At 42.4% G+C, this 24,095-nt stretch overlaps 1 protein-coding gene across 2 annotated transcripts in view; it reads right to left on the bottom strand.

Moving 5' to 3' along the window:
* SMAD2 (SMAD family member 2) overlaps nucleotides 1-23,391 on the bottom strand; it is a 42,079-nt gene extending 18,688 nt beyond the window's left edge. For both annotated transcript variants that reach the window (XM_021380815.1, XM_021380816.1), the window contains exons 1-2: nucleotides 23,242-23,391; nucleotides 14,672-14,960 (exon numbers count right to left, since the gene is read on the bottom strand). In XM_021380815.1, the coding sequence (XP_021236490.1) occupies nucleotides 14,672-14,907 (236 nt within the window). In that variant the 5' untranslated portion in view covers nucleotides 14,908-14,960; nucleotides 23,242-23,391. The remainder of the gene's footprint in view (nucleotides 1-14,671; nucleotides 14,961-23,241) is intronic.

The following is a 24,095-nucleotide window of genomic DNA, read 5'->3' as shown; positions in this document are numbered from 1 at the left end:
TCAGATGATATTCAACATTTCTGGCAAGAAGAATCTTTAATGTGGCTATCACTATGCAGCAGCACAGAGCATGCCTTCAGTTCTTCCATTTCATCATTTCCTCTAACAGGAAAATCCGAGCTCCAAAAAACCCTACTCTGGGCAAGAAATGACCTAAACAGCAGAAAGCTGCAGCAGTACTTCACAATTCTGAGACCCAGTGCCAAAACAGCTTCTCTTTATAAGACACAAAGTACTGACACATAGGAAAAAATGTGGGGGCAGGAAGAACCTAAATATCAAAGATAGGCAAAAATGTGTTTGCATTGCCTATGTGTACATATATTACAGACTATGTTTCCAATCAGCACAAACCATCTAACTGGAATGTCTATAAGCCTACTAAAAACCGGACATTATTTCAAATGGAAATGAATTTTTAACCTGCCCATATAGAATGAACATGGACAGAAGTGGTTTGAGCCACACTGTTTAAAGTAAAAAGTAATCACTGCTTACTTAACACATTATGTTCTAACTAGAGGAATCTACATCTGTATCAAAATTCATAATAATCGGATATAAACCACAAAACATCCAACAGTCTAAAGCAACATTTAAGGGTACAAGTTACAGACAGACCACCTCTGAGCTGGAACACACTGGCTGAAGATAGATTGCTGCGTCTGCAATATGATTAATGGCAAAGGACGCTGACCCAGCCCTCCAAGATAGCCCTGTACTTGCCCTAAGTGTATTTGCAAAACAGCTGATAAAAGTTGGGATAAAGGTGGTAGGTCAAGTAAGCCTTCTCAATAATAGGAGAGAAACAATGAACAAAGTAACCATTTTACCACTAAAACTGTTCACAGCACTGGCAACCTCCAGGCACTTTCTTTGTGTGCAGTGAAGAACCTGCAGCAAGCACCACATCAGATGCAAGCAAGGCAGAACCACTTCAAAGGTGTTTACATACCAAGTAGCAGAAACACTATAGAGAAGTTGTTAAATATTGTCACAGCTCAAACATAACTGCAATTCCACTTTCTTCTCTGCAGTCCTGCAAAGCAATGGGATGGCTTTTCAGGAGCCAGAAGGCATGGAGACTTCCCCAACTAATGCAGTAGCATTAGAAAGAGGGAAAAAAAAATCTGAAAAGCAGATTTCATCACACTAGTCAAAGATGATGCTACTCAGGAGTCATTACAGAATGGTCCTGGACACTTATCTTCCATATTTGTAAAGCATTAACAATGAATCCTTTACAATTTCCTTAAATCAATGATATCATTCAGAGTCTACACCCAATAACAAGCCTGGGAGGTCATATTCAAGACCATCTTGACCATCTTCCTCTTGCACGTTATACTCACGAGCCTTGAGTTTTGCTGTGTATGATCTTAGATCTAAGATACACAACATACAGAGCTGGAAAACAAGGACAGTTCTGTTGACTGAGGCTTCTGTTCAGCCGTGATGTAGCTGCATTGAAGTTGTACTCCTGTGAAGACCCCACTCATTACTTCACTGCTAGCACAAAAAGGATCAGTTGGCGAATGAAAGCGAACCTTTCTTTTATTGCAGTATTTTCTTCCTGATGACACTGGGGTCCAAGAAACCATAAAGCTCAGAGGGAGGTATACACAGGGAGGTATAGCAAACCATTGGAACGAGGGCCTTGAAAATAACAGCAACCAAAAGATGGATCTGAAAGGCTGAGATATAAAAGAGATGGATCAAAATCACCAATTAACAAGTTTCATGGCTTGCGAACAGTATTGCATTCAGCACAGAAGACGGTTTCTATGAAATCTGCCTGACTGTGGTTTCCTTAATTCCACGTTTCAAATGAAACCCTGCAGAGCTACTTCCGTATTCTGACCTGACGGTCCTTTCTATACTATGGCAGTTTGCAAGAAGGGAAGATCAGAACTTTTGTGCTACAGAAAGTGTAAAGACTTGGGAACCTAGCATGAAATGCTTCTAAGTGTCTGCTAGACAGACAAGCTAATCTCTTGGCTGAATAAAAAGCATAACTCTGAATTCCTCTTAAAAAAAAATCACTTATACAAATCTGCAGTGCCACTCATTGTTAAGAGGAGTCAGACAAGGCACTTTCACGGCGATCCATTCTGTGACAGACACTGGAATAGAGAAGGAAAGGAAGAAAAAAGATGGCAAGTTCTGTTACAGGACAGTGTTAACAACCACAGCAAGCAGATACGTGAGCAGAAGTACAGGGGGGCAGACAGCAGATCCTCCCATGTTAAGTGTAGGAAAAGGATATTAAGTAATGTCTAAGAAGACCTGGGCTCCAGAAGAGAAAGCTTGCACCAAAGCAGAAGTTTCTCCCAGAACAAACTGAACCAAACAATGGCAACACTGGCAGCTGGGTGCTCCATTTCCACAACTGTGAGTTTTTTCCTCTCTGCCTGCAAACCCTCTACACAACTCTCCTCTTAATCAAAACTCTTTCAAGAAAAAAAGTCATACAAAATTCTACATAATAAAAAAAACCTGAAGTTACCTTCCTTATAAACAGATCCATGTTAAAACATTAACACATCAAAATAACCAGAAAAGCAGGAGATCTAGGATACAACTCACTTCTCTAACACTATGGGAAAAAGTCACTGAACGTCATTTACTCTAGATTAAACTCTGAGGACATCTACAGGGGATGCAAAGTGAAGGGGGAGGTACAAAAGACCCTCTGTTATCGCTCAACATGGAGCTGCACATCTCTCTGCTTATGGCCAGCAGGTTGGTTCTTCAGTTCTGCAGAGAGCCAGTGTTCAGGACTGAGAAATAAAGGCCACGAACTACAGCTGAGCCTCACTCACAACAGGGAGCTGGCCACAGGTTTTATGCTGGTGAGGCTGAAAACAGAGCATGAACAAGCAGCCAGTGGAAACCATGAGCTAACAGCTTTGGTGGGAAACCTGCCCTGCAGTTCCCTGCTCCAAGGTAACATGACTGTGTTAAGCAGCTGCAATTTATATCTGATTATCTCTGCAGCAGGCTTACTGCTGATAAGATGAAGCACAATGTGGATTTATCCCTCTCAATGGAATACCAAAAAAGCCACCAAAAAGTGACTACTGGAAGTCCCAGAAACTAGCCAGGTATTAACAAACAGACCAAGACATGGCTCCATAAGCTCTAGGGATGCAGTTCTGTGTGTTAAGAAGGCACTCCCAAAATGCTACCTTGCAACTCCTGCACTGCTTTCATCTGTAATGCAGTTATATCCAATAAAAGCTTTCTGACGGCTACATTATTTCGCAGTTTATCACACTATCTTCTGAAATGAAAACACAGCACTCGACTGGGACAGAAGGATGTAATTCTGAAATTCCCACCACTGGAAGCGCTGTGTTCATTGTGTGTCTGAGTGAACTGGTATTAACAAATCTGTATTTCATCTGACAACAACACACTGAAAAGCTTTTGTCAGAAAGGCCAGCGACATTTCAGATATCACATCCTAAAGGAAGGAAAGGATCCAAACTATCACTGGAGTAAAGAAAGGCTATCCAGGCACACACGTTCTGAGAATGACAATTAGGAAAAGAACCTTTCAGAGCTCCACGTAGCTAGAGAGGTGTTGCACCAGATCATGCATGCAGCTATGATGAAAGTATGCTCAGCAACTCAGTCCAGCTGAGAAATGCCTCTGTTCTCTAGTCTGTTTATACCACGCCTACTGAAAGAGGTGATTGAGCAATTCCTTTCTAATACTTAAATCGTCGGTGAATTGCTCCAACTACAGATGACTAGCACCAGACAGGAGCTACATCAAACCAATAAATATATTTTTCCTTCACAAGCTATGTAAGGAATGGACAACCTATCAGATTCATCTCAATTTCATTTCACACCATGTGTCCTTACCTTTTCATTTCTCTGTATTGTATTTAGAGCAATATCACACAGTGGGTTGACACCCACTGCAACTTCATAGATCAATGCCCAGTATCAATCTGAATAGGCATTAACATGGAGACAGACCTGAACAGAATCAGTGTCAAAGGACAAAGCATCTTTACAGGAAGCCATATTCATCATAACTCTGTTGATCTGTCCACAGCAAATTGCCCTGTAATCAGCTGATAGCAGTCCCACAGCTCAGACTTTCAAAAGACATCAACAGCAAGCGTGTTTCAGGACTGACCCCAAACAAGCATTTAAAGATGACCTTCATCTGAAGTTCTCCAACCACTGTTAATCACTGCAGGTGACATGGAAGCTTCTGCCACCAGCTTAGAGGGACAGCTACCAAAGGCAAAGCCCAGTCATTGCTTTCCAGCAGTCTGCCACCCTCCAAGTGGGTGAGCAGCTGAGAGTGCTGCGTGGCAACTGGTGGACAGCAGAAAACCAGAAGATCTGACATTCTGATGAGCTACCTCAAACCAGCAGGTATGTGGGATGGTGCTAACCCTACAGATTACATACTCATCTTGAGAAAGCCAAAACGAAAATGGGATGTGTATTAGTTAGCACTCAATGCACGGAAGCCTCTATGCCATGCTAGAATGACTCCAGTTGCGTCTACACCGGTTGTGTGGGTACACCTAAAAGAAAATCAGTGAGAGAACACATTGATCTTAATCCAAACACGAGTATCTTTACAAATGAGGAATATGAAAATTCAAAGAAAGTCGGATATTGCATAATTAAGGCCCACAGCACATGAAGAATTCCTAAGTCACAGGATTCAAATGAAGATTTAAGACTTCAGCCATAAAGGAAGTCTCCCCAGGCAACATACTGGGAAGAAGAACTGAATGGTAGCTGCACCACAACTGCTACAGCACATTTTTATATACACATAAATACAAAAATTAACTGAAGTCAGACAGTGGCACTGCCTTCGCTCCCAGCAATACCTGTACTATATTTCTAATAATAAATAAAATTCATAACTATTGAGGAAAAGCCATAAAAAGGCTCAATGAAGTAACAGTGTTCAGGTACAGGAAAGCATGTTTCGTTTCTTTTAAATGAATTCTGTGTGCTGAGACATTACATTGCCTTAAAGGTGAGTAAAGGCAAAATCAAGAATGCAGCTTGACAGCCAAGGTGCCTAACTACTCCAGGGCCAGAATATGGGGCTCCATATTAGATATTCATAACGGAAATCATGGAATCATGGTTGGAAAAAGCCTGTAAAGTCCTCAAGTCCAACTGTCGAGCCATCACCACCATGCCCACTGAATTATGGTCCTAAAACACGAGTATACATGGGACAGATCCTGTAAAATGGAAATTAAAGCCTACTTCTTGAGCTCCACTACCTAAAGATAGACAAAAAGGAAGCGTTACAGTTACAGACAAGTCCTGAAGTCCTCAGCATCTTGTTCATGATCCACACCCAGAGCATGCAACTGAAGCTGATGCACACAAGCACTCTTGCCTCACATGCAGTTGCTTAATTGCTGAAGTACTTTCCCAGGACGTCCAACAATTTGCTCTTCCTCCTTCCACTTGTCAGGAGGCAACTCTGATTTACCACCATCTACCCTGCGCTGAGGTGGCAGCTCTCTTCCCGTACTAATGCAGCCAAAGATCAGAGTTTAAAAGGCTTGAGAATATTAGCATGCAATTAAAAACAGTTATGTGGCTTCCTGGTGCAAGGAGAGCTAGTTAAATCCTTATCGTAAGGTGTGGGAGGCTGCTGGACAAAATACAAATCAGTTGCCACATGATAAGTAAAAAAGCAAGCACGATATTACAGCATTTTTAAAGGATTACCATCAATGCAATTTGCCCCAGGGACAATCCTACCGGCAGGTATTATCTTCTGCAACTACATTCATTTAATTGAAAGATACAGGAGACAGCAAAACATGGTTCTCCAGATACTAACGGTGCTTTGACAAGGCAGTCTACAAGACAGGTATATGGGACATAAGCAAAACATTAGACACTTCACGTTTAGAAAAAACAGAAAAAGGCATTTTTATTTTTAGTTTTGTGGAATTCATTAGAAGGGACACAGCTGAATTCTTTCCTCTACACAGCCCTTGAGTTTATACTCAACTCTCCCTCACTTTCACAGAAGGAGACATCCTTATTAAAGAAGGACAGAAAAGAATAAGCTTTGGCAAGCAGATGCTGAGCTGCTGTAGACTTACAAACACATGAATGCGCAGAAGGTGCTCTTGGAAAATATATCTGGAGTCCTTGATACTAACATTTGAGTGACCTACTTAAGAGAAAAGACTTCAACCAAGCACCAGAGTCAAGTAATGTTTCAACACAACTTCCCATGATAAAGCTGAAAGTCTCCCCATTGGCTGATAATACGCTTTCTTCACATTCAAGATTTCAGAACTACAGCGTATGTTAAAATTACTTTAAATATCAGCAGAGGAACTTGACTTGAAGCCCTCCATGAAACTAAGAGGAAGTGAAGACCAGTTCTGGGATGGAACTCATCAATTTAACCAAGCAGTAATTTTAAACATGCACTTAAGAGACAGTGAGCAACAGCTTCTTTTGCACTGGCCTTTACCTACCCAGTAGGCAAGAAAAATTACCCAAGCACACAAAGAACTGGTCAGTTTCCTACAAATTACAGCCAAAGGTTTCAAGCAAAGACCTTCAATTCTTGACCTACTGAAATGTACTTACACATTTCAGAATAAAAAGCCACCATTTGGGGAATCTTTTTCTGAACAAATGCTGAAGTCAGATCACTGTGCAGCGCCCGTCCAAGGGGATTTCCCAAAGCTCATTGTTCTTCTGCCAACTTTGAAGCACATGCAGTGAGATGTGAACCTGCTCTGGCTTCTGATTGTTCTCCTGTATCCTGCTGGTCTGCTGCAAACAATGCAGCATGACAGAAGCCAACAAGAGCTGTTCGTGATGAGAACACAGCATTGTATACAGTTACTCTCACAAGTTTTCCACTATTCCGGTGACTTGGGCTGACTACAGCCCCAATTCCTTTACTGGAGAAAAAATAAATAGTCTTTATGAGGTAATTTACAGCTCAATATTGACAATAAGGCACAGTCAACTTGTTCTGAAGTGACCAACACATCTTCTGAATGGTAAGATAAGGTATCAGACAGGTATTATTCTTTGTGGTTGCAGTTTCATGCTGGGATACACTAAGCAGGACAACGGCCGAAGTAATCACAGACAGCTATTTTTAATGAAGTGCCCTCTGCACTCAATGGGTACTTGAAGCCCAGCATCAGCTTTTAACCTGGCACAAACATTTACTGCAACACAAGTTCATTTAATTTCAACACATAATTTCTGATTCTGCCTCGACTATTTCTTCCTGTTTCTTGCCACCAAAGCTATCTTAATGAGGATCAACATAACAGGAAGCAAAGGAACTTCCAGAGATGCCAGCAAGTTTTCACTTCCAAATTTGCTTTCCACATCAGTGGTGCTGCATTAGGAACAATGTCTTAAACTCAGAGTCTTTAACCAAACAATTCAGTTTATGTCAGTGAAGAGGTGGCACTACTGCAAGCATAACAAAAACTCATTTTTACCTAGCCTGAAAAGTGACAGCAAATTAAAAGTTCACCAGGTTACACTGGGAAGAGCAGCAGCGCTAAGATTAGAATCCACGTCTTGAGCCTTTATCCAGTGTCAGTTAAAACTAACAAGGTCCTCAAAATTGAGCAGTTTTTCCTCCTGCTTCAAGAGGCAAGCTCCTTTAACTAGAGCATTTTGCTGTTGGCTGAGTATCTCACGCATCTGAATTCTCACAAGCTGATCTGACTCCAGTGACATGCCAATACTTTCTGTTTGGCACGCCAACTCAGTAACAAATTATGTGGGTAAGCCATGTGACTTCCTGAGCTGCACGAGCTTAAAATTGGCAGCCCTGAGTTTCTTTGTTCAGTGCTCTAAGACTTTCTTTTCCAGGATGACATAAATATTATGAGATGCTGCAATCTGAGCTATGGCTAAAGCACAATTTAATCTTAGTCAACAGCAGTTCAGTCCTCAACATCGCCACTGCTGTGCAAAACTCAAGAGTAATATTTTAGTATATTTAATAAATCCTTACTCAACTGGACATGAACATAGTTATTACTCTTAATTTCAATTATCAGTGCCCTAGAAGGACAGAAAATGTAAATCTTCAAATTCATCTTTTAAAGAATGACTTACCTATACTAGAACATAGGCCACGTAGAAAGGGGTAGAGAAATAGGAGTGATATTACTCAACTGCTTGCCTTGCTTTGCTTTGAGCGTGCACTGCCCTCTGTGATACTCCATCCATCCCAACCCACAATGGCTCCTCTCAAAAAACAGCACTACAAAACAGCATCGACCAGTTCACAGAAGATTTTCAGTAAGAAATGCTCCAAGTGCCATGCTCACTGCAAAGAGGCTTCAAAGAGGTATTCATATAAAGCCAGTTTCTGAAGACAGGAACACATGTTGTGTAGTTATTGCACTCCCTTGAGTAAGCACTTAAAAATATATAGTCGTGAGCATCAATGCCAAACAAATTTGCACTTCCACATGGCTGGATGCTTTCACAGGTGATCTGAAGTTGACCTGAACTGATCAAACTTCGGTTGATCTGAAGTTATTTTTCCTTCATCAGCTGAAAGAAATCAAGAATTTAGGAACGACTACCAGCAGGACTTGAGTTATCCTGTTTTTTAAGTTTAGTTTCAGGGAAAGACACCAAGTAAGCTGTCAAGGAAACACGTAAAAATTTTCACACAGCAGATGCAAGTAGTGTCACCAATACTGCCTTACTATTTGTTTACTTTAGGTTTAGAAATTAAGTTTCATTGAGACTGGAAGTCAAACGTGGCATGAATTATTTCTCATTATATGTTCATGCAGCATGTAAGGCTTCTGCAATCTCATACTTACATACAGATGAAATGATGTGCGTAACTAAGAACAGTTTCCTTCTGCCTACAGATGTAGACATACCATCCTGGGTCTCGAAATCAAGAAGGGCTGGGTGCATTTACCTTTGGGCACAAGATGGCCTTGGAAAACCAGGTTCCAGCTACTGCCATCCAATTCTGAAAGGGCTCTGAGGATGGCAGCTCAGTATCAGAGCACTGCTGTTTTCTGTTGGTGCTGTTTTCTGTTGGTGCCCAAGTCCAGACTACACAACATAGCACTACAGAACAGAGTCAGCTGAAAGCTATCACCACAAAATGAGAAGAGTCCGTTTAACAGCAAACAATTTATAAGCATGCTCTTTCTGCAATCTCAGCTGTAAAGTGGTGCTTTTGTGTATTTTGATGTATTGTCTTAGATGTCTATCCATGTTTTTAGAAACATAAGATGTTTGACTATAGTCTTCAAACATTTATGGAATTGATTTATGTCTAAGTGAATGCATATGGACTGAAATACAGGATATGGTTTGAGGACATTCTTTATCCAGAGCAGTTCTCAGTTTGTGAGCTATGATTAAAAATTAATTTCCGTCCCCAACTTGAGTAGTGAATAATCGCAGCTACAAACCAACAGATGCTGCCAAGTTGTGCTGCTGGGAAAACACACTTCACCCCTGTCTGGATGGCAATGTTATTTTAGGACCTGCTGTGCCAACCCAACTGCCTGCTCTTGTCCTCACAGCTTCACAGCAGATGTTGGAATTCTAAAAGCATTTCCAGAGGAACCTTTTGCCACCTCCCAGGGTGACTGCTGAAATCACCCATATTCTATAGTCTTAATCTGAGAAAGAACAAAGGAATTTATTTCTCTGAAGTACTATATTTTGGGGAAAAATCTTAAAAGCTCAAAAACAATCTGTTCTACAAAGCAGGTTAGCTCAACAGCTTCTGCTCTACTGCTAATCAAAAGCATCCTGAAAACTAGGTGACTGCATGCAGCTGTGTGAGCAATTTCCCAAAAAGCATTCCCATGGAAGTTAAAAAAAGCTAACTGGTAGCACAGGTTATGTTAAATAAAAACAGCAAGCTTCATACCTAAATTACCATTTACTTTTTATTAATATATATGAAAAAAAGGCATCAAAATCTCACCATTTTAAAATATGTTTGCTCACAAGCATTCTACTTGGTCCCATCATTACAAATGCCTTTATTTGCCTAGTTTACTTCTGCTGTTAACTCTTTTGTAAATATTTTATTAGCGTTCTTTAGTTACACATACGGAGGCTAACATTAAGTAACACGAGAGCCAACTATCAGAAAACAATTTTAACACATGCAATATGCTATGCCTAAGCTACTTATCTTAGGCATACTGCTATAACTCACTGCAGCAGTTGAAGAGAGGGCTGCAGGGCAAGCAAGCAAAGGAAAAACACTGGCATGCTTGAGAAATTCCTAGTTCCTTTGGAGAATTCATACCATGTCACATGATCTTGCCTCTAGGTGCTTGGTGAACTTTCACCAGGTTGTACAGCTTTAAGTATCTCAATCCTTGTGGAATACATCAAAAACAAAGCAAAATTAAGGAATCGGTCAGTAGGCAGCTTGTAATCTCAATGCAAAGCAACCAATTCACTTTCAATTGTCTGCTTTGCATTTTACCCAGCACTTCCTCAAAATCTTCCACATTCCCAAAGTGATGGAGTCCACTGTTGGGTTTCCTTCTCTCCCTCTGAATGGTAAAAGCACAGAATTCATTTCATATTTGAAGCAGAAGTCAGGTGCTTCAGAAGTCTAATTACTGACTGCAAATTCCACAATTCAGCTATAGTCTTCAAAAAAAAAGAAAAAACAACCCAAACAACAGCAGGATTTGAGCCTCTCTTATTTTTGTCATTTGGGAGGCTGCTGAAAAACAAGTAACAATAAGTGTCTGAAAATCAGGAAACAGCACAGAGATGCTATCCCTCATGTGAAGCAAGAAGGGCAGAGGGCAAAGATAAGACCACATTTTCCACATTCATATTGAACTGGAGAAAGAGCTACCATTTCCCAGAGAGCACCTTCACAAACTCTAATGGCACAGGAGGCAGGAAAACAAGGGCTTGCAGAGGTGTTATCCTCCTCTCTGCACAGGGAGCAGCTGTTTCACTTCACTCTGGACTCTACAGCACCCTGGCAAAAAAAATGCCTAGACTGGGACTTAAGGAAGCTGGTCTTAAAACCGTCCTGCAGCCAGTACTCTGCCAGATCACTTGTCAACGCATTCAGTATTTTTCTTTTGAGCCACAGATTCCTCTACTATAAAGCAGTGATAAAATTTACCTCCTCTGTAGAGACTCAACTTCCCATCACAACAAAAATTCGATGCTATGTAGTGTTCCAAGCATAGTAACAAAAGGAAACTTACATAGTAATTCTAATATAACCACTACTATTAGAGGCAAGAAAAAATTTGTCTGTTCAAGCAGGAAGTCTTTAAGCTAAACTGTATCAAGCCTTCCTAGAGTACCCATATGAGGACACAACATCTGGAAAAGGAAACATGTATACTGCTACAGACACTTTTTAGCTGCTCCTTCCTCCCAGTTAGCAATCTCCTTGTCAGGGCACGCATGGAAGCTCTATTCATTATGCAAAGCTGAAATGAATGAAGGCTGCAGATGCTGAGACTGATGGGAGGCACCCAGCCCTTCCTTATCCTCCCACATATACTGGAACAAAAAGAGCACCTACATTCTGCGATATCATATACCTCAGTTCAGCGCTGCCTCATGCAGACTGTGCCAGCAGTGGAACTGCCAGCACAACACAGGACAACTAGTTTGCAAAATACTGCCCCAGAGAACATAAGACATCACAAAACAGTATAAACTTGATGCAGAACTACTTCTTCCCTGGCTTTTTTTTTTCCCTTCTCTAATAACTATAGGAGCTACAAACTCCAGTCAACATTATCCAAAACCTACTCTGGCTAATCTCTGTTGATACTATTTCTGCATCATTTGGTATTTTATAAAAGCAACTTGATTTTAACAGATCTTATTACAAAAAAAAAAAGAAAGAAAAGCAACAAAAGAACAAGGAGCGTGTCTATACATTTTAAGACTGGAGAGCCACACAGCTGATACTGTCAAAATACCGAAACTAGGGATTTGTGTTTCCCTACCTTGAGCACAAAGGTTCTGTCACCACTGAAACAACTTTTTAAACAACGAGCACACAGACTATGAACATGCTAGCCAGCTATTCACTGCACTGTGTGGCTTGGTTTGTTAAGGACACAAATTTTAGTTAATGTTATTTACAAACTACTAATTTCAATCCACGCAAGTGAGGAAGAAACTACTCCAATAGAAGTCTTACATAAAATGTTTCTTCACTGACTGTTTCTTGTGCTCCATTAGGATCAGAACTGCAAGGGAGAGCATAAAGACACAATCTTAAATGTACCTCAATTCATTACATATTTTAGAAAAGTGAACTCAAGTGTCAACATTTAGTTTAAGGATACCCAAGGATTATGGGATTAGAATCCCACTGGCTTTCCGGGAGGATTCAGGAAGATAACTCCAAATTACTCCAAGGGCTGGTGTGAAACGGACCTCTGCACTTATTTAGCCTCTGCTTTAGATTACTGACCCACTTCTGAGGAGCTCAGCATCCCTGCTGCGTGATGCCAACACCCACTCCATCTGTTTGCTTCTGCTTTCTCAGAACCTCGATCAGTCTGCGTAAGAAGCTGTGGTAATTCACACAAGCAGCTTGAAGAGCTCGCACAGCATCAGCCCCACTTTGTGTGGCCACCCTGACAAACAGCCAGAAACAGAACAACGCAATGGGATTACCAAAAGCCACGTGCACACAGATTTCTGAAGGGGCAGCTTAATTCAGTTTTGTCCAAGCCACTCTCAGTTTTGAGATGAAAAAACTACACTAGAATTAACTATTTTATCAAACTATGGAAATTCTCAGTGGGATCAGAAACTTTTGAAACCGCAAATGAAACTTCTAGCACCTGTATAAAGCAACAGCTCCACAAAGAGGCATCCCACAGCATTTGTTGATATGCTGGGTTAAGCAATTATCATAAATTGAATCTAAAATTGGTAAAAAACGACAAAAACAAAAACCTTCACTCATGACAGAAGTGCATCTCAGCAACTGAGCATCCCAAACTTCTAGCCCACAGCAAAGGAACAAAATGTTTTAAGTCAGCTCATTGTTGTTTACCCCTGCTGATCTGCAGCTCTTTAAGAAATTCACTGGAGTGGGTCTCAAGCAGCAGTTTTATTCACTTACTAAATCCAAAAACAAAAAACTCCAGAAGTCATTACAGTACTGAGCTGACATTTGGTCCTTCCTGGGAACCCAGACTACTGCTGTCAAAGTGAAATAACAGCAACAGTCCAAAAGCCAGCTATGAAACTGAAGTCTGTGTACTGATATCATCTCGCCTGTTGGCACCAAAGCCATTTGTTAGTTTAAAACTAACCCTTACGCCAACACCACCTGAAGAGCTCCCTTGCTACCAGTTTACTCACATGGTAGTCAGGAAAAGGAAAATGTAGGTGAGCTGCCCTTCAGCTGACCCACAGATAGATGAGAATAGTCCAGCAAGAACTGTCCATCACAAGGAGACTATATGAAGCAGACAAGAAACCCAGACAATCTGGGGACAATTTGGGAAGAAATTGCAGGCAGGAGGAGACATTAGAAACAAAAAGCGAACAGAAAATAGAGGACAGAATAAAAGCAGCCATGTGTATGGATTACTGAGAAGGCTATGTCAAACCTAAAGAAGAATGCTAAAACCATGATCAGGTAACAGCCATAACACATTTGATAGGTGGCAACCACTACTGACACCAGCTGAATGTAGTTGGACTACAATTAATGCAAAGCTTAAAAGGAGCTGGGGTCGGCGTGCTAGTAATACAGAAATGAAGGTCATAAAATATGCAGTTTTTCTCTTTTAGAAACTGTTCTGAAGTGTCAGGGGACTAAATGCCCAAAACATTCCTGTAACCAGACTCTTACATTTTCGTAGAAACATCCCATAGAGTGATTTGAGATTCGTGTTGCACCCTTGATGAGCTTACACGTGCACCTTCAGTGGTATTTCTGTACAACATGAACCTAGAGATACACTTAACAAACACAACCCTTGCCTCTCGCACAGCAGTTGCTATGAATTAAGTTGAGAAAGTCAAAGGGGTAGAATGCAAGATCACCTAAATATATATACATGCAAGGAGCAGAAGAGAAAATGTAAAAGTACTCTTAAGTTATTGAATGAAAAGCACTGTCATTAACCAGCAACAAATAATAATTAGTCTTCAGACAACCTGCTTCCACTGGCGTTTCCCTTCAAATGCAAAAATGGATGCAGTTTGTAAAACTTCAACAAAACTTCCATTTACAACTGCAAATAGTAATTAAGAGAACTGAAGTGTTGACCAAGGAAAAACTAGTCTTTTTTTGGTTTGTTTTAAAGTGGAAGTTCAAGTAAGCCCCTCCAAATACAGAGTTATAAAATAAAAGCATATGGCAGTGTTATGAGCTAAGAGCTGTGCTAGGCACCACCAGAACATACACGAACTGGAATCCAGGTAGTAACAAAAATTGAATTGTAAACTTACTAGAAATGGTGAACGTACAAAGCATGTGATTCAGTTCTAAGAATTGAAGCAAGCAGTACATAAAACCAAAACACGTTTTAAAGAACTTTCGAAGAATCAAAGGCACGCAACTGATTCTGTTATTAATTTGTTCACACAAATTAACATCCATTTAGTCACTTCGTAAGTGGTTGCAAGGAATGTCAAATGCAACAGAACTCACCTTGGTATTGTCACACACTTTGTATTGCAGTTCTGAGTGGTAATGGCCTTCTCAAGCTCATCCAGCTGTCCAGTTTTCTTTAGCTTCTTGACCAAGCTTTTCACCGCTTTTTCACACCACTTCTCCTCTTGCCCATTCTGCTCACCACCACCGGCCCCTCCAGCGCCACCAGCAGATTTTTTCCAGCCAAGAAGTCTCTTCACAACCGGAGGAGTGAATGGCAGTATGGAGGACATGACTTCCACCAGACAGAACGCTCAGCACACACTTAGAGATTCCCACTGGATCCCTAAAAACACAGACCAAAACAGACATGTTAGCATTGAGGTTTTACTTGAGAATGTTCCTTGCTTAGGACCTTCCATTATCAAATGCTTTAGAACACGCCACCTCCAAACAATTCAGGTAATAGTTCCAGACATGGATCTGAAATTCACTTTAAAGTTTGGTGATGAGTTTATCCCATGGCTCTAATCTACAACTCAACAGCCTACAGATAATCAACCTTCCTAAACATCATTAATTGAAATCATCAAGTCTCTCAAAATCCATTAAAGGGTATTCAAAATCTCATTTTGTAGGTACTCAAGGGGCGCAGTTGCATTTGTTTTGAATTTTGACGCCGTTTCATTCTGTATCAACTACCCAGTCTTATTTCCAGGCAGTAACTGGGTATTGGAATTCCACAAAGTTATCCTATTGTCAAACTACAGCACTCTTAGCTGTAAGAGTTAGTACCTTGCTGTAGCCAAGTACTAAATGCTAACTTCAGGCTACTCAATCTGAGCTTTCAAGGCAGCTTATGTGTACACCGTGCAGGCACACTCCTCACTTCTATCCAAAATATATCTCACCTAGTAAGGTTTCCCATCTGCAAAACAGCAGTGGTTCACTTGGGGCACTTCAGGTTATGGTATTCTATATGGCTGATTTCTGCTTCATCACGCCTTCAAAATTTCAATGATAACCAACAAGACAACAAAAGCTGCTTATATTCCACAGGTAGCTTTAACTAATAACGCACCTATCCTCAATCAAAGTGCTCATCTTCATGTAAGACTATAACATGAGGAGACCTGTTCTTTCAATGGTGTTAAATTATTACAGACCTGTGGCCAACACATCAGCCTGCACATCAAATTTTGCAGACTTCAGAAGCGTTACACTGGAGCCCCAGCTACAGCAAAGCAGAAAAGCAATCTCAATAGCCAACATTTTCAATCAAACACTGAGCAGGACACTCGAGCTATATTTTCCCTAGGAGCTAATACTGACAGAAGTAGGCAACCAAATACCACTATCACTGCACATCCACATATCCTTTCTTCTCAAGTTTATGGAACTCATTAACACATAATACAGGTACTGTCTATTCTTTAGCTTCTGATTTGTCACCTTTCAATTGCCCTGATTGTCAGCATTGTAAAGCACACACTTCAGTAGTCTCATTTACCACCGTGTTAAATTGCCTGTTCTTCCAAACCTTCTAAACATTCTCTGTGTTTTTATCGATTTTCAGCTTTACAATACCCCTAGAGATGATGTATTCAAGCTTGCAGTATTCTCTCCCTTGAGAGATAACACTGATATCTATACACCATTCTCTGTATTCTGATGCTTTTTGAAATACCACAATTTGTGTTTCTGCCTCAAATGCACGTTGATTTAAGTCTTGAAACAGGCTAAAATGTAGAAAGCCTGTGCATCTCAGATTTGCTTTACATTTGAACTCTCACATTTTTCAGATAGTCTGAGGCAAAAATCCTCCTCTCCTCATTTCCAAAAGACTGGCAGTTCAGCCCTAACTAATCAGCATTTTCCAGATTCTTTTCTTAATTTCTACTACTTTCCTTACACACATTTACTAGTTTTTATACATGCTTTCAGAAAGCATAGTTTACCTGTTAGGCTCATGGTCATACTTACTTTAAAAGTTTATTTTTAAATAGGAGGACATACACAACAGGTTCCTTGTTACACTGATTCTCACACCTTACCATTTAAGTAAAAAATATATAAGGCATGGCTGCATTGTTAGTACAATTCTGGCAGGCTCTGGCTTCTCTTCTTAGCCACAGTTATGCCATGTCAGGGATTTGCCAGTATCAGTAAGCATTTCAACAAGCTGTTCCAGTAGCAATCTCATTTCTGGGTGAGCAAAGAGAACATGACACAAGTAGGACAGGACTTTGTTCACCTTAACACTGCAGCCAACTGTGATGAATACACACAGGACAATCTTTCAGCCAGCTTCACGCATGCAGAAGTTGCACACTTCTCCATGCCTACAGGAGGCATGTTGAAGTACATGGCAAAGCTAGGCTGAGGGTTGAATAAACCACAATTATGCAGTGAAAAAGCAGCAATAAAGTAATTAAGAAAAACCCTAATGTGTCAGAAGACAGTGCATCTAGCTTAGTGCCTTAACCCAAAAGCAGCAAATCCTATCTTTTTCCTGCCTGTGTACTATTTTCTCTACAGTCCAGAGAGTGGTTGTGAAAGGAGTTACAACCAGCCAGCAACTCCCCAGGGGTTGGTACTGGGGCCCGTCCTGCTTAATACCTTTACTCATGATCCGGAGGAGGAGATTGAGTGCACCCTCAGGAAGTTTGCAGATGACACCAAGTTGGGAGGAAGTGCCAATCTGCCTGGGGGTAGAAGCAGTCTGGACAGGATGGATGAATGGGCCGCAGCCAACAGGATGAGCTTCATCAAGACCAAGTGCCGGGTCCTGCACTTCGGCCACAGCAATCCCAGGCATCACTACAGACTTGGGGTAGAGCAGCTGGAAGGCTATGTGGAGGAGAAGAACCTGGGGGTGTTGGTCGATGCTCGGCTGAACATGAGCCAGCAGTGTGCCCAGGTGGCCAAGAAGGCCAACGGCATCCTGGCCTGTGTCAGAAATAGTGTTGCCAGCAGAAGCAGGAGGTGGCCATCCCTCTGTACTCAACCCTGACGTGGCCACACCTCAGTGTGAGAGCCTCTCACTGCAAGAAAGAAACCGAGGCCCTGGAGTGTGTCCAGAGAAGGGCAACAGAGCTGTGAGCGGTCTGAAGCACAGGCCTAAGCGCAGCAGCTGAAGGAACTAGGATTGTTTAGTCTGGAGAAGAGGAGGCTCAGGGGAGACCTTATTGCTCTCTCCAGCTCCCTCAAAAGAGGGAGTAGGGAGGTGGGGGTCAGCCTCTGCTCCCAGGTAACAGTGACAGGATGAAACGTGATGGCCTGAAGTTATGCTGGGGGAAGTTCAGGTTGGATATTAAGAACAATTTCCTCTCTGCAGTCAGGCATTGTACCTGGAGGTATTCAAGAACCATATGTAATTAGTGGGAAACTTTCAAGACCTTTCCAAGTTTCATTACTGTTGAACTACTAGTATCAAGGCAGAAGTGTGACATGGAGCAGAAAGCTGTCACTACTTCAACTCTTAACACATTTGCTAGACTGTGCCTTAAAACTGCAGCTCTGAGTAGTCAAGGGTTTCAAAGAGAGCTACCAGTGTCAGACTGCTGGCACACAGGGAACATGTGCTGTTTTACCCAAGAGATTATAACTGGAAAACTCGCAGGTTGTCTAACAGTGGTGGTATGCTTCATCTCTACCCCCACAGTATATTCCGCTTCCTCATGCAAACGTTTCTATAGTTGGTCAAACAGTGTGATCATTGGCAACTTCTGAAGTCTCAGTTTGAATCATGTCTGCTATTATTCAATTCTGCTGTGGTTCTCTGGAACAGGGATTAAATATTAAGTCCATGATCCCAGCAATAACCAAGCGTAAAAGATGAAGGAAAACTTCAGGGCAGTATGCTAGCAGACCAAAATCTTCAAGGGAAATTTTCCTTTCCTGAGTGTCAGGTATACACTATAAACAGAGCGGTGCTATCAAAAATATCAAGTGACTTCTGGATAATCTATCCTAAAGCCTTACACAACATATTTCATATCAGTCTGCTCATTCAACATAAACCTGAAATATAGAAATCTGACCTCTCCTGGTTTTATTCTATGTATTCTGGCTTAGAATAATTTCACTTTCAAGTGCTCTCCTGGAATAAAAAGGACAGAAACTAAAAGAAGATCGAGGAAAAATTTTTGTGGCACTTAAAAGAGTCTACAAGTTTATTTCCTTCCAGTTTTAGTCCCATTTTGTGATATTTTTCAAAGGCTTTTTCATTAATCCTGGAAATTGGATGAGAGTCTACACTAATTTCACCCCGTGCACTATGTTTCATTATCTCAGAGGAAGATGGAATATACACCTTTCCCCTCCACATGCCTCCCTGTGGTAACAACTCCTTCATAATAAAGATATTAATTGAAGCACTGTCTATTTAAAGCAGTAGCAAGACCTTACATTACGCCAAACAGCACCGAGAGATAAAGCTTTAAAATCTGTAGCTTCTGTAGTATTCTCTGTCACCTATATCAATGCAAAGCCACTAAGACTGAGAACTTTGAGAAAAGACGCAGCATTTCATCATGCATTGAACTGAATCATAACAAAATATATGGCCTGCCTCTGGAATCTTTAGGCTGTGTTATTCCAAATAACAAATCAGCTGAATTTGAAACAAATTTCCCCAATACTAACTATTTCACCCTGCAGGAAACCTGAATTCTGTACAGAGTAACTAAAATTACTTTATCCTTGCAGAGGGAACGCATTCTAGTTACAGAACTTAGAGGAATGGACAAGAGAAGACATTTCACTTCTGCTCCTGCACCCACAACCCCCCCAAAACATGTCCTGAGTCCCAGTGAGGCCTTCTTATCCTCCAAAGGTATATTAGATACCATTTTCATCGTTCTGGAGAAGCTCAAGCCTGCTGTACATACACAGGTTTCTGAAGAACAACCACACATGGAACTCAGGTGATGCACCTCCTTCTCTCCTTACGCTCAGGCTGGAGTAGGACAGCCTCAAGTGTTTCCTCCCTGCGTTTGGGGTGTTGGAGTTTGTTGCTGTGAGGCCAATGGCAGCAGAGAGCTGGGGGCAGAAGAGCCCAGCCCTGAGCCACGGCCCACCCCCAGCTGAGCCCTGCAGCCAATTTAACCAGCAGCAGGGAGGGCTCGGAAACACTGCCTCCCCAGGGGCTCCATCTGGCAAAGCCAAGCTCCAGGCTCAGCTCCGACATGAGCTGCTGAAGTTCAAGGCAGGCTGCTTGTGATCCAGGGGGTCAGCAGCAAAGAGAATTCCTTCTCAGGGACAACTTTAGAATGAGGATTTTGCAACATGCCAATACAGAGTCTCAATGTGCACACAGATTTTGAAGTTTATTATGCTCATGTATCACAGTGGATCTCAAAACTCTGCAGAACAACTTTTTCTTCCATATAGCTCATTGAGGTGAGAACTATACAACTACTCTGAACACATTTTTCCTCTCACTCATTTCATGAAGTTTGATTATGAATCAAATGAGAAAACTCACATTTCTTATATGCAGAACTAAAATAAGCACCAACATGATGACAGGAAAGCTTCAGAAGTTGAATTTTTCTCCAGTTACTAAGTAGTACTGAAAATTACAGACAAAGTAACGAAGAAATATCGTTATAAGAAAATTAAAAGATTGGAAGCAACACATCCACCCAGTGACACTAAATTGCATGCAACCAGAAATATGAGAAAGAAGCAAAGATGTTAACTTCACTGACCTCTCATTAAAATACTTGTAAGAGTGATGTATTTTAGCAATTCTCTTAGAAGCCAGAAAAATGTACCACGGCTGCAGGCAGCCAATTCACCTGTCTGCAAAACAGCACACTTTTCCCACATACTTACTATTTATGAACTCACAGCATTGCTCCTTAATACTGAAAGACCTCAACAGCGCCACAAAAGCACCAAATGAGCATTCCAAACCACAGCAGTTTAAGCTCTTCTCACCTAATTTGTTTTGATTAAACTTTTCCATGTGTAACAGGCAACAGTCAGTTCCATTAGGTTAGAAAGGAAATGCTCCTGGGTAAATCTGAAAGGAGCAGTCCCAGAACTGATTAGCAGCTACTTGGGTACCTGTTTCAGCTTCTATCTGCGTAACTTAACAGTTTCCCAACTTCGTTAAACTCTCCTTCCTTCACTACAAGCAGAGCTTGAGAGTGTCTTCCATTAAGCTCATCTTGCTCCAGCTTAATTAAATCAAGCTCAAGCCCCAGACTACACTGATAGCAGACCCAGGAACTGCTCTCTCGCAGTCTCTTCTTGGTCTTCCTTCACACCCAGGCTGTCAAACACACTTAATCACAACAAAAAGTCATCTGGAACGAAGTCTTCCTTTCCATAATCCAGCAACTCTGCAGGAAGTTGAAACCAACGTTTAGCAAGATTTTCTGCAGTCGCCAATTTCTTCTAGCCCAGAGAGTATTGAGCACAGCGCTGCCCACACTCTCCATTCTATTACAAAAAACTAATCCCATCGCATGACCTGCAGCAATTCAGTTTAACAAATCAACAATTACAAATATTTTGGCAAAGTAAGCTTAGGTATTGTTTGCCTCTCGGCACAGCTCACAACCAGTTTGTGGCTTTATGATAAAAGTCATTAAATCCAATCTGAAAAGCAGAATTTACAGCTCACTTAGCAAGTCAGGCCCATAAATGGCTGCTTTCAATTACAGGGCCTTTACATGCCCAATCATTAAGGCAGCGTTGAGTACATTTGAAAACTCTAGAATACTTTTATAATAATTAAAACTCTGTGCGCTGCTCTTTATATAAAGAAAACTTGGGAATTTTCTTCAGTCTCAAGCAGAATTCATATTCTTTGTTAGCCAGAACCTACTACCAAGCCTGTTCTCCCAGTATGGTTGTGGGAAAGAGATCAGACAGATGGAGACAAGTTTTGTTTTTTAAATCTGGGCTCAGTAGCAGAGATTTCTGAGCTCCAATAAACTCAATTACATCAACCAGTGCTCAACACTTCTAAAAGATCAAGTGGAGCAGGAAGGTGGAGGAGCACCCATGAGGGCCTTACGTTTAGAGACGCACTGTAACCCACGCTCATCTGATTTTGCTCGTGACCCTAGTTTCTAAGTGGAGAAAAGAGATCAGTTAAAAGACAAATTTTTTTAATTCACTTTTTTCAGTTGTGCTTTTTTTTTTTTTTTTAACTATTATTATGATCAAACAGAACCTCGGGAAAGTTGACAAGTTTCCTCCAAAATTATATTACGCGTGACCAGACTCTTCCATAAGGAAAATTGAACCTTCACTCCTGTTCATTTTGGTGACTGTCAGAGCAGTCCTGAACCACAGAATTACAGATCCATCCTCTAACAAGTTATGAAACATCACAAATCACTGTTAAAAGTGATCCTAAGAACACATTGAAGTTTGAGCTACTCTAACTGCAAATCCTCCCCCCTTTCCTCTTCTAAAGGCATTGATAACCAGTGCTATCTTTCACCACGATAGTGCTAAGCAAATGGAGCGAGGCAAGGAGAAGGAATTGCAAACTTCAAACCTTTCTTTATTTATATTCTCATTCCCCTGTAATTCACTGGAGTTTGTGAACACTGAAGTTTTAAAGCCATCCCTCAGAATAAACAATAAAGCTACTCATGGACCACACAACCACAGCTACAACACTGAGATAACGCTTCTTAAAGTCTAAACAGCAACTGTGTTCCATTATAGATGCCTTCTGCCTTAACAACAGGAGGTTCTTCCAGTCTGGAGAACAGAGAAAAGACTAATCAGCCTTACTGCAGACTCCAACCCCACAAAAGTAATGCCATGAATCAGTTTCAAAGTGCAGCTCTCCAGGCTAAGAGTGGAACACTTATGGACAGAAAAATCTGCTGTTAGGTGTGGGCTCCTCATAAGCTGTCACTACTAACTTCTCACTGCAGATGGAAGTTATTCATCTATGACCACAAACAGCATTTTCAGAAATTTTTCTGCAGTGGACCCAGCAAACAGAACTTTTCCTTAATACTATCCACTTAATGTAAAGAGATTTGAAGGGAGCACAGCACACATGCCTGCTTTAGTCAAAGATTATGACGTTCAACCAACAAGACACAAAACTAAGCTGCACCCTGTTGAATCCAACAGCTTTCCGGGGCTGTCGGATGTCACAAGGGCTCCTCACCCATCTTTCTTCCCGTTATTTCCCCAGAGCAAAGGCTGAAAGACAGCACGGAGGCACTTCTCTCCCCTTCCAAAAAAAAAAAAAAAAAAAACCAGTAAAGCGGACTGCTACGCTGTTCTTACAGGGGCTGCTGAATCACAGCGCAGTTTCTCCCGTGCATGGGCTACGGGGTGGGTAAGTGGGGTGTGAGAGAAAGGTCCTACCCCAGAGGGCGGTGGGCACGGCCCCGAGCTGCCGGAGCTCAGGGAGCATTGAGGCACCACTGCCAGACATACGGTCTGGGTTCGCGTGGTGCTGCGTGGCCCCGGTGTTGGTTCCAATGCCCCCCGCCTCCCTCCTCCCGCCGGCCCCGAGCGCGGCCGCGTCCCCACCACAACAAAGGGGGAGGAGGCGCCGCGCGGCCCCCTTCGGGCCCAGGCCCGTCCAGCCGGTACCAGGCCCGCCCCGCCGCCCGGAGTACCCGCGGCTCTCCTACCGCTCCTCGCCGCTCCCACTGACTCTCAGTCCCGTTCCACGCTCGACCGGAGTGTCCCACGCAGACCTCTCCTGTCGAAGCTGCCCGTCCACCTCCTCCCTTACCTCTATACCCTGTGCGCCCGCCCTCCCCTTCCCCGTTGGTCACAGCCACGGTCCGCCCACAGAGGTGGGAGGGGAGGTGGCCTATTGGCTTATCCACCTGTCACTTAAAGAAAAGAGAGCGAAGATTGGCTCGATCCTGATAACGCAGCCGATTGGCGGATTGCGCAGCCAATGGAGTGGTGTTAAGGGAAGAAAAAAAAAGAAAAAGGAGGCGCGAGCGGGAGCCGGGTGGGTGGGCACACGGCGGTGCTGCAGAGTAGCGCTTGTCATTGGCTGTTCTGGCTGTCACTCTTCGGCCGACGCGACCGCTGAGGGCGGTTGAGCTGGGAAGGGGCAGAGTTTGGGTGGCGCGAAGCACGCGGGCGCGCTGAGGGCTGCGGTGGTGGCTGTGTATTCCTGGTGTAGCGGTGGTCAGGGGGCTGTGGGAGTAGTGAGGCGTCGTCCTTTCTGAGCCCCCCCAGAGCCCCTTCAGAAGCCCCTTAAGACCCCAGCCGAAGCCCCCTCAGAGCCCCTCGCTACCTCTCAGCCCCACAGTCTCCTCAGAGCCTCCTCTGCCTTTCTCCACGGTTGATCACTAACACCGCTTTTCTATTGCAGCCACTTCGCAGGCATGGTCTCTTCAGAAGCTCTGCATGTCTGTGCAGTTTGGTTGAAATAGGTAAAAAAGCATATACTGGGGGACTTCTGACAAAGCGAAGAGGAATCAGATGCGGACCGCATCTCTAGGAAGGGTTCTAAGGGTTCTCACAG

This window comes from Numida meleagris, chromosome Z (assembly GCF_002078875.1).
Source record: "Numida meleagris isolate 19003 breed g44 Domestic line chromosome Z, NumMel1.0, whole genome shotgun sequence".
NCBI classification, from domain to species: Eukaryota; Metazoa; Chordata; class Aves; order Galliformes; family Numididae; genus Numida; species Numida meleagris.
Note: the sequence above shows the minus strand (reverse complement) of the source record. Positions and strands in the feature narration are given on the sequence as shown.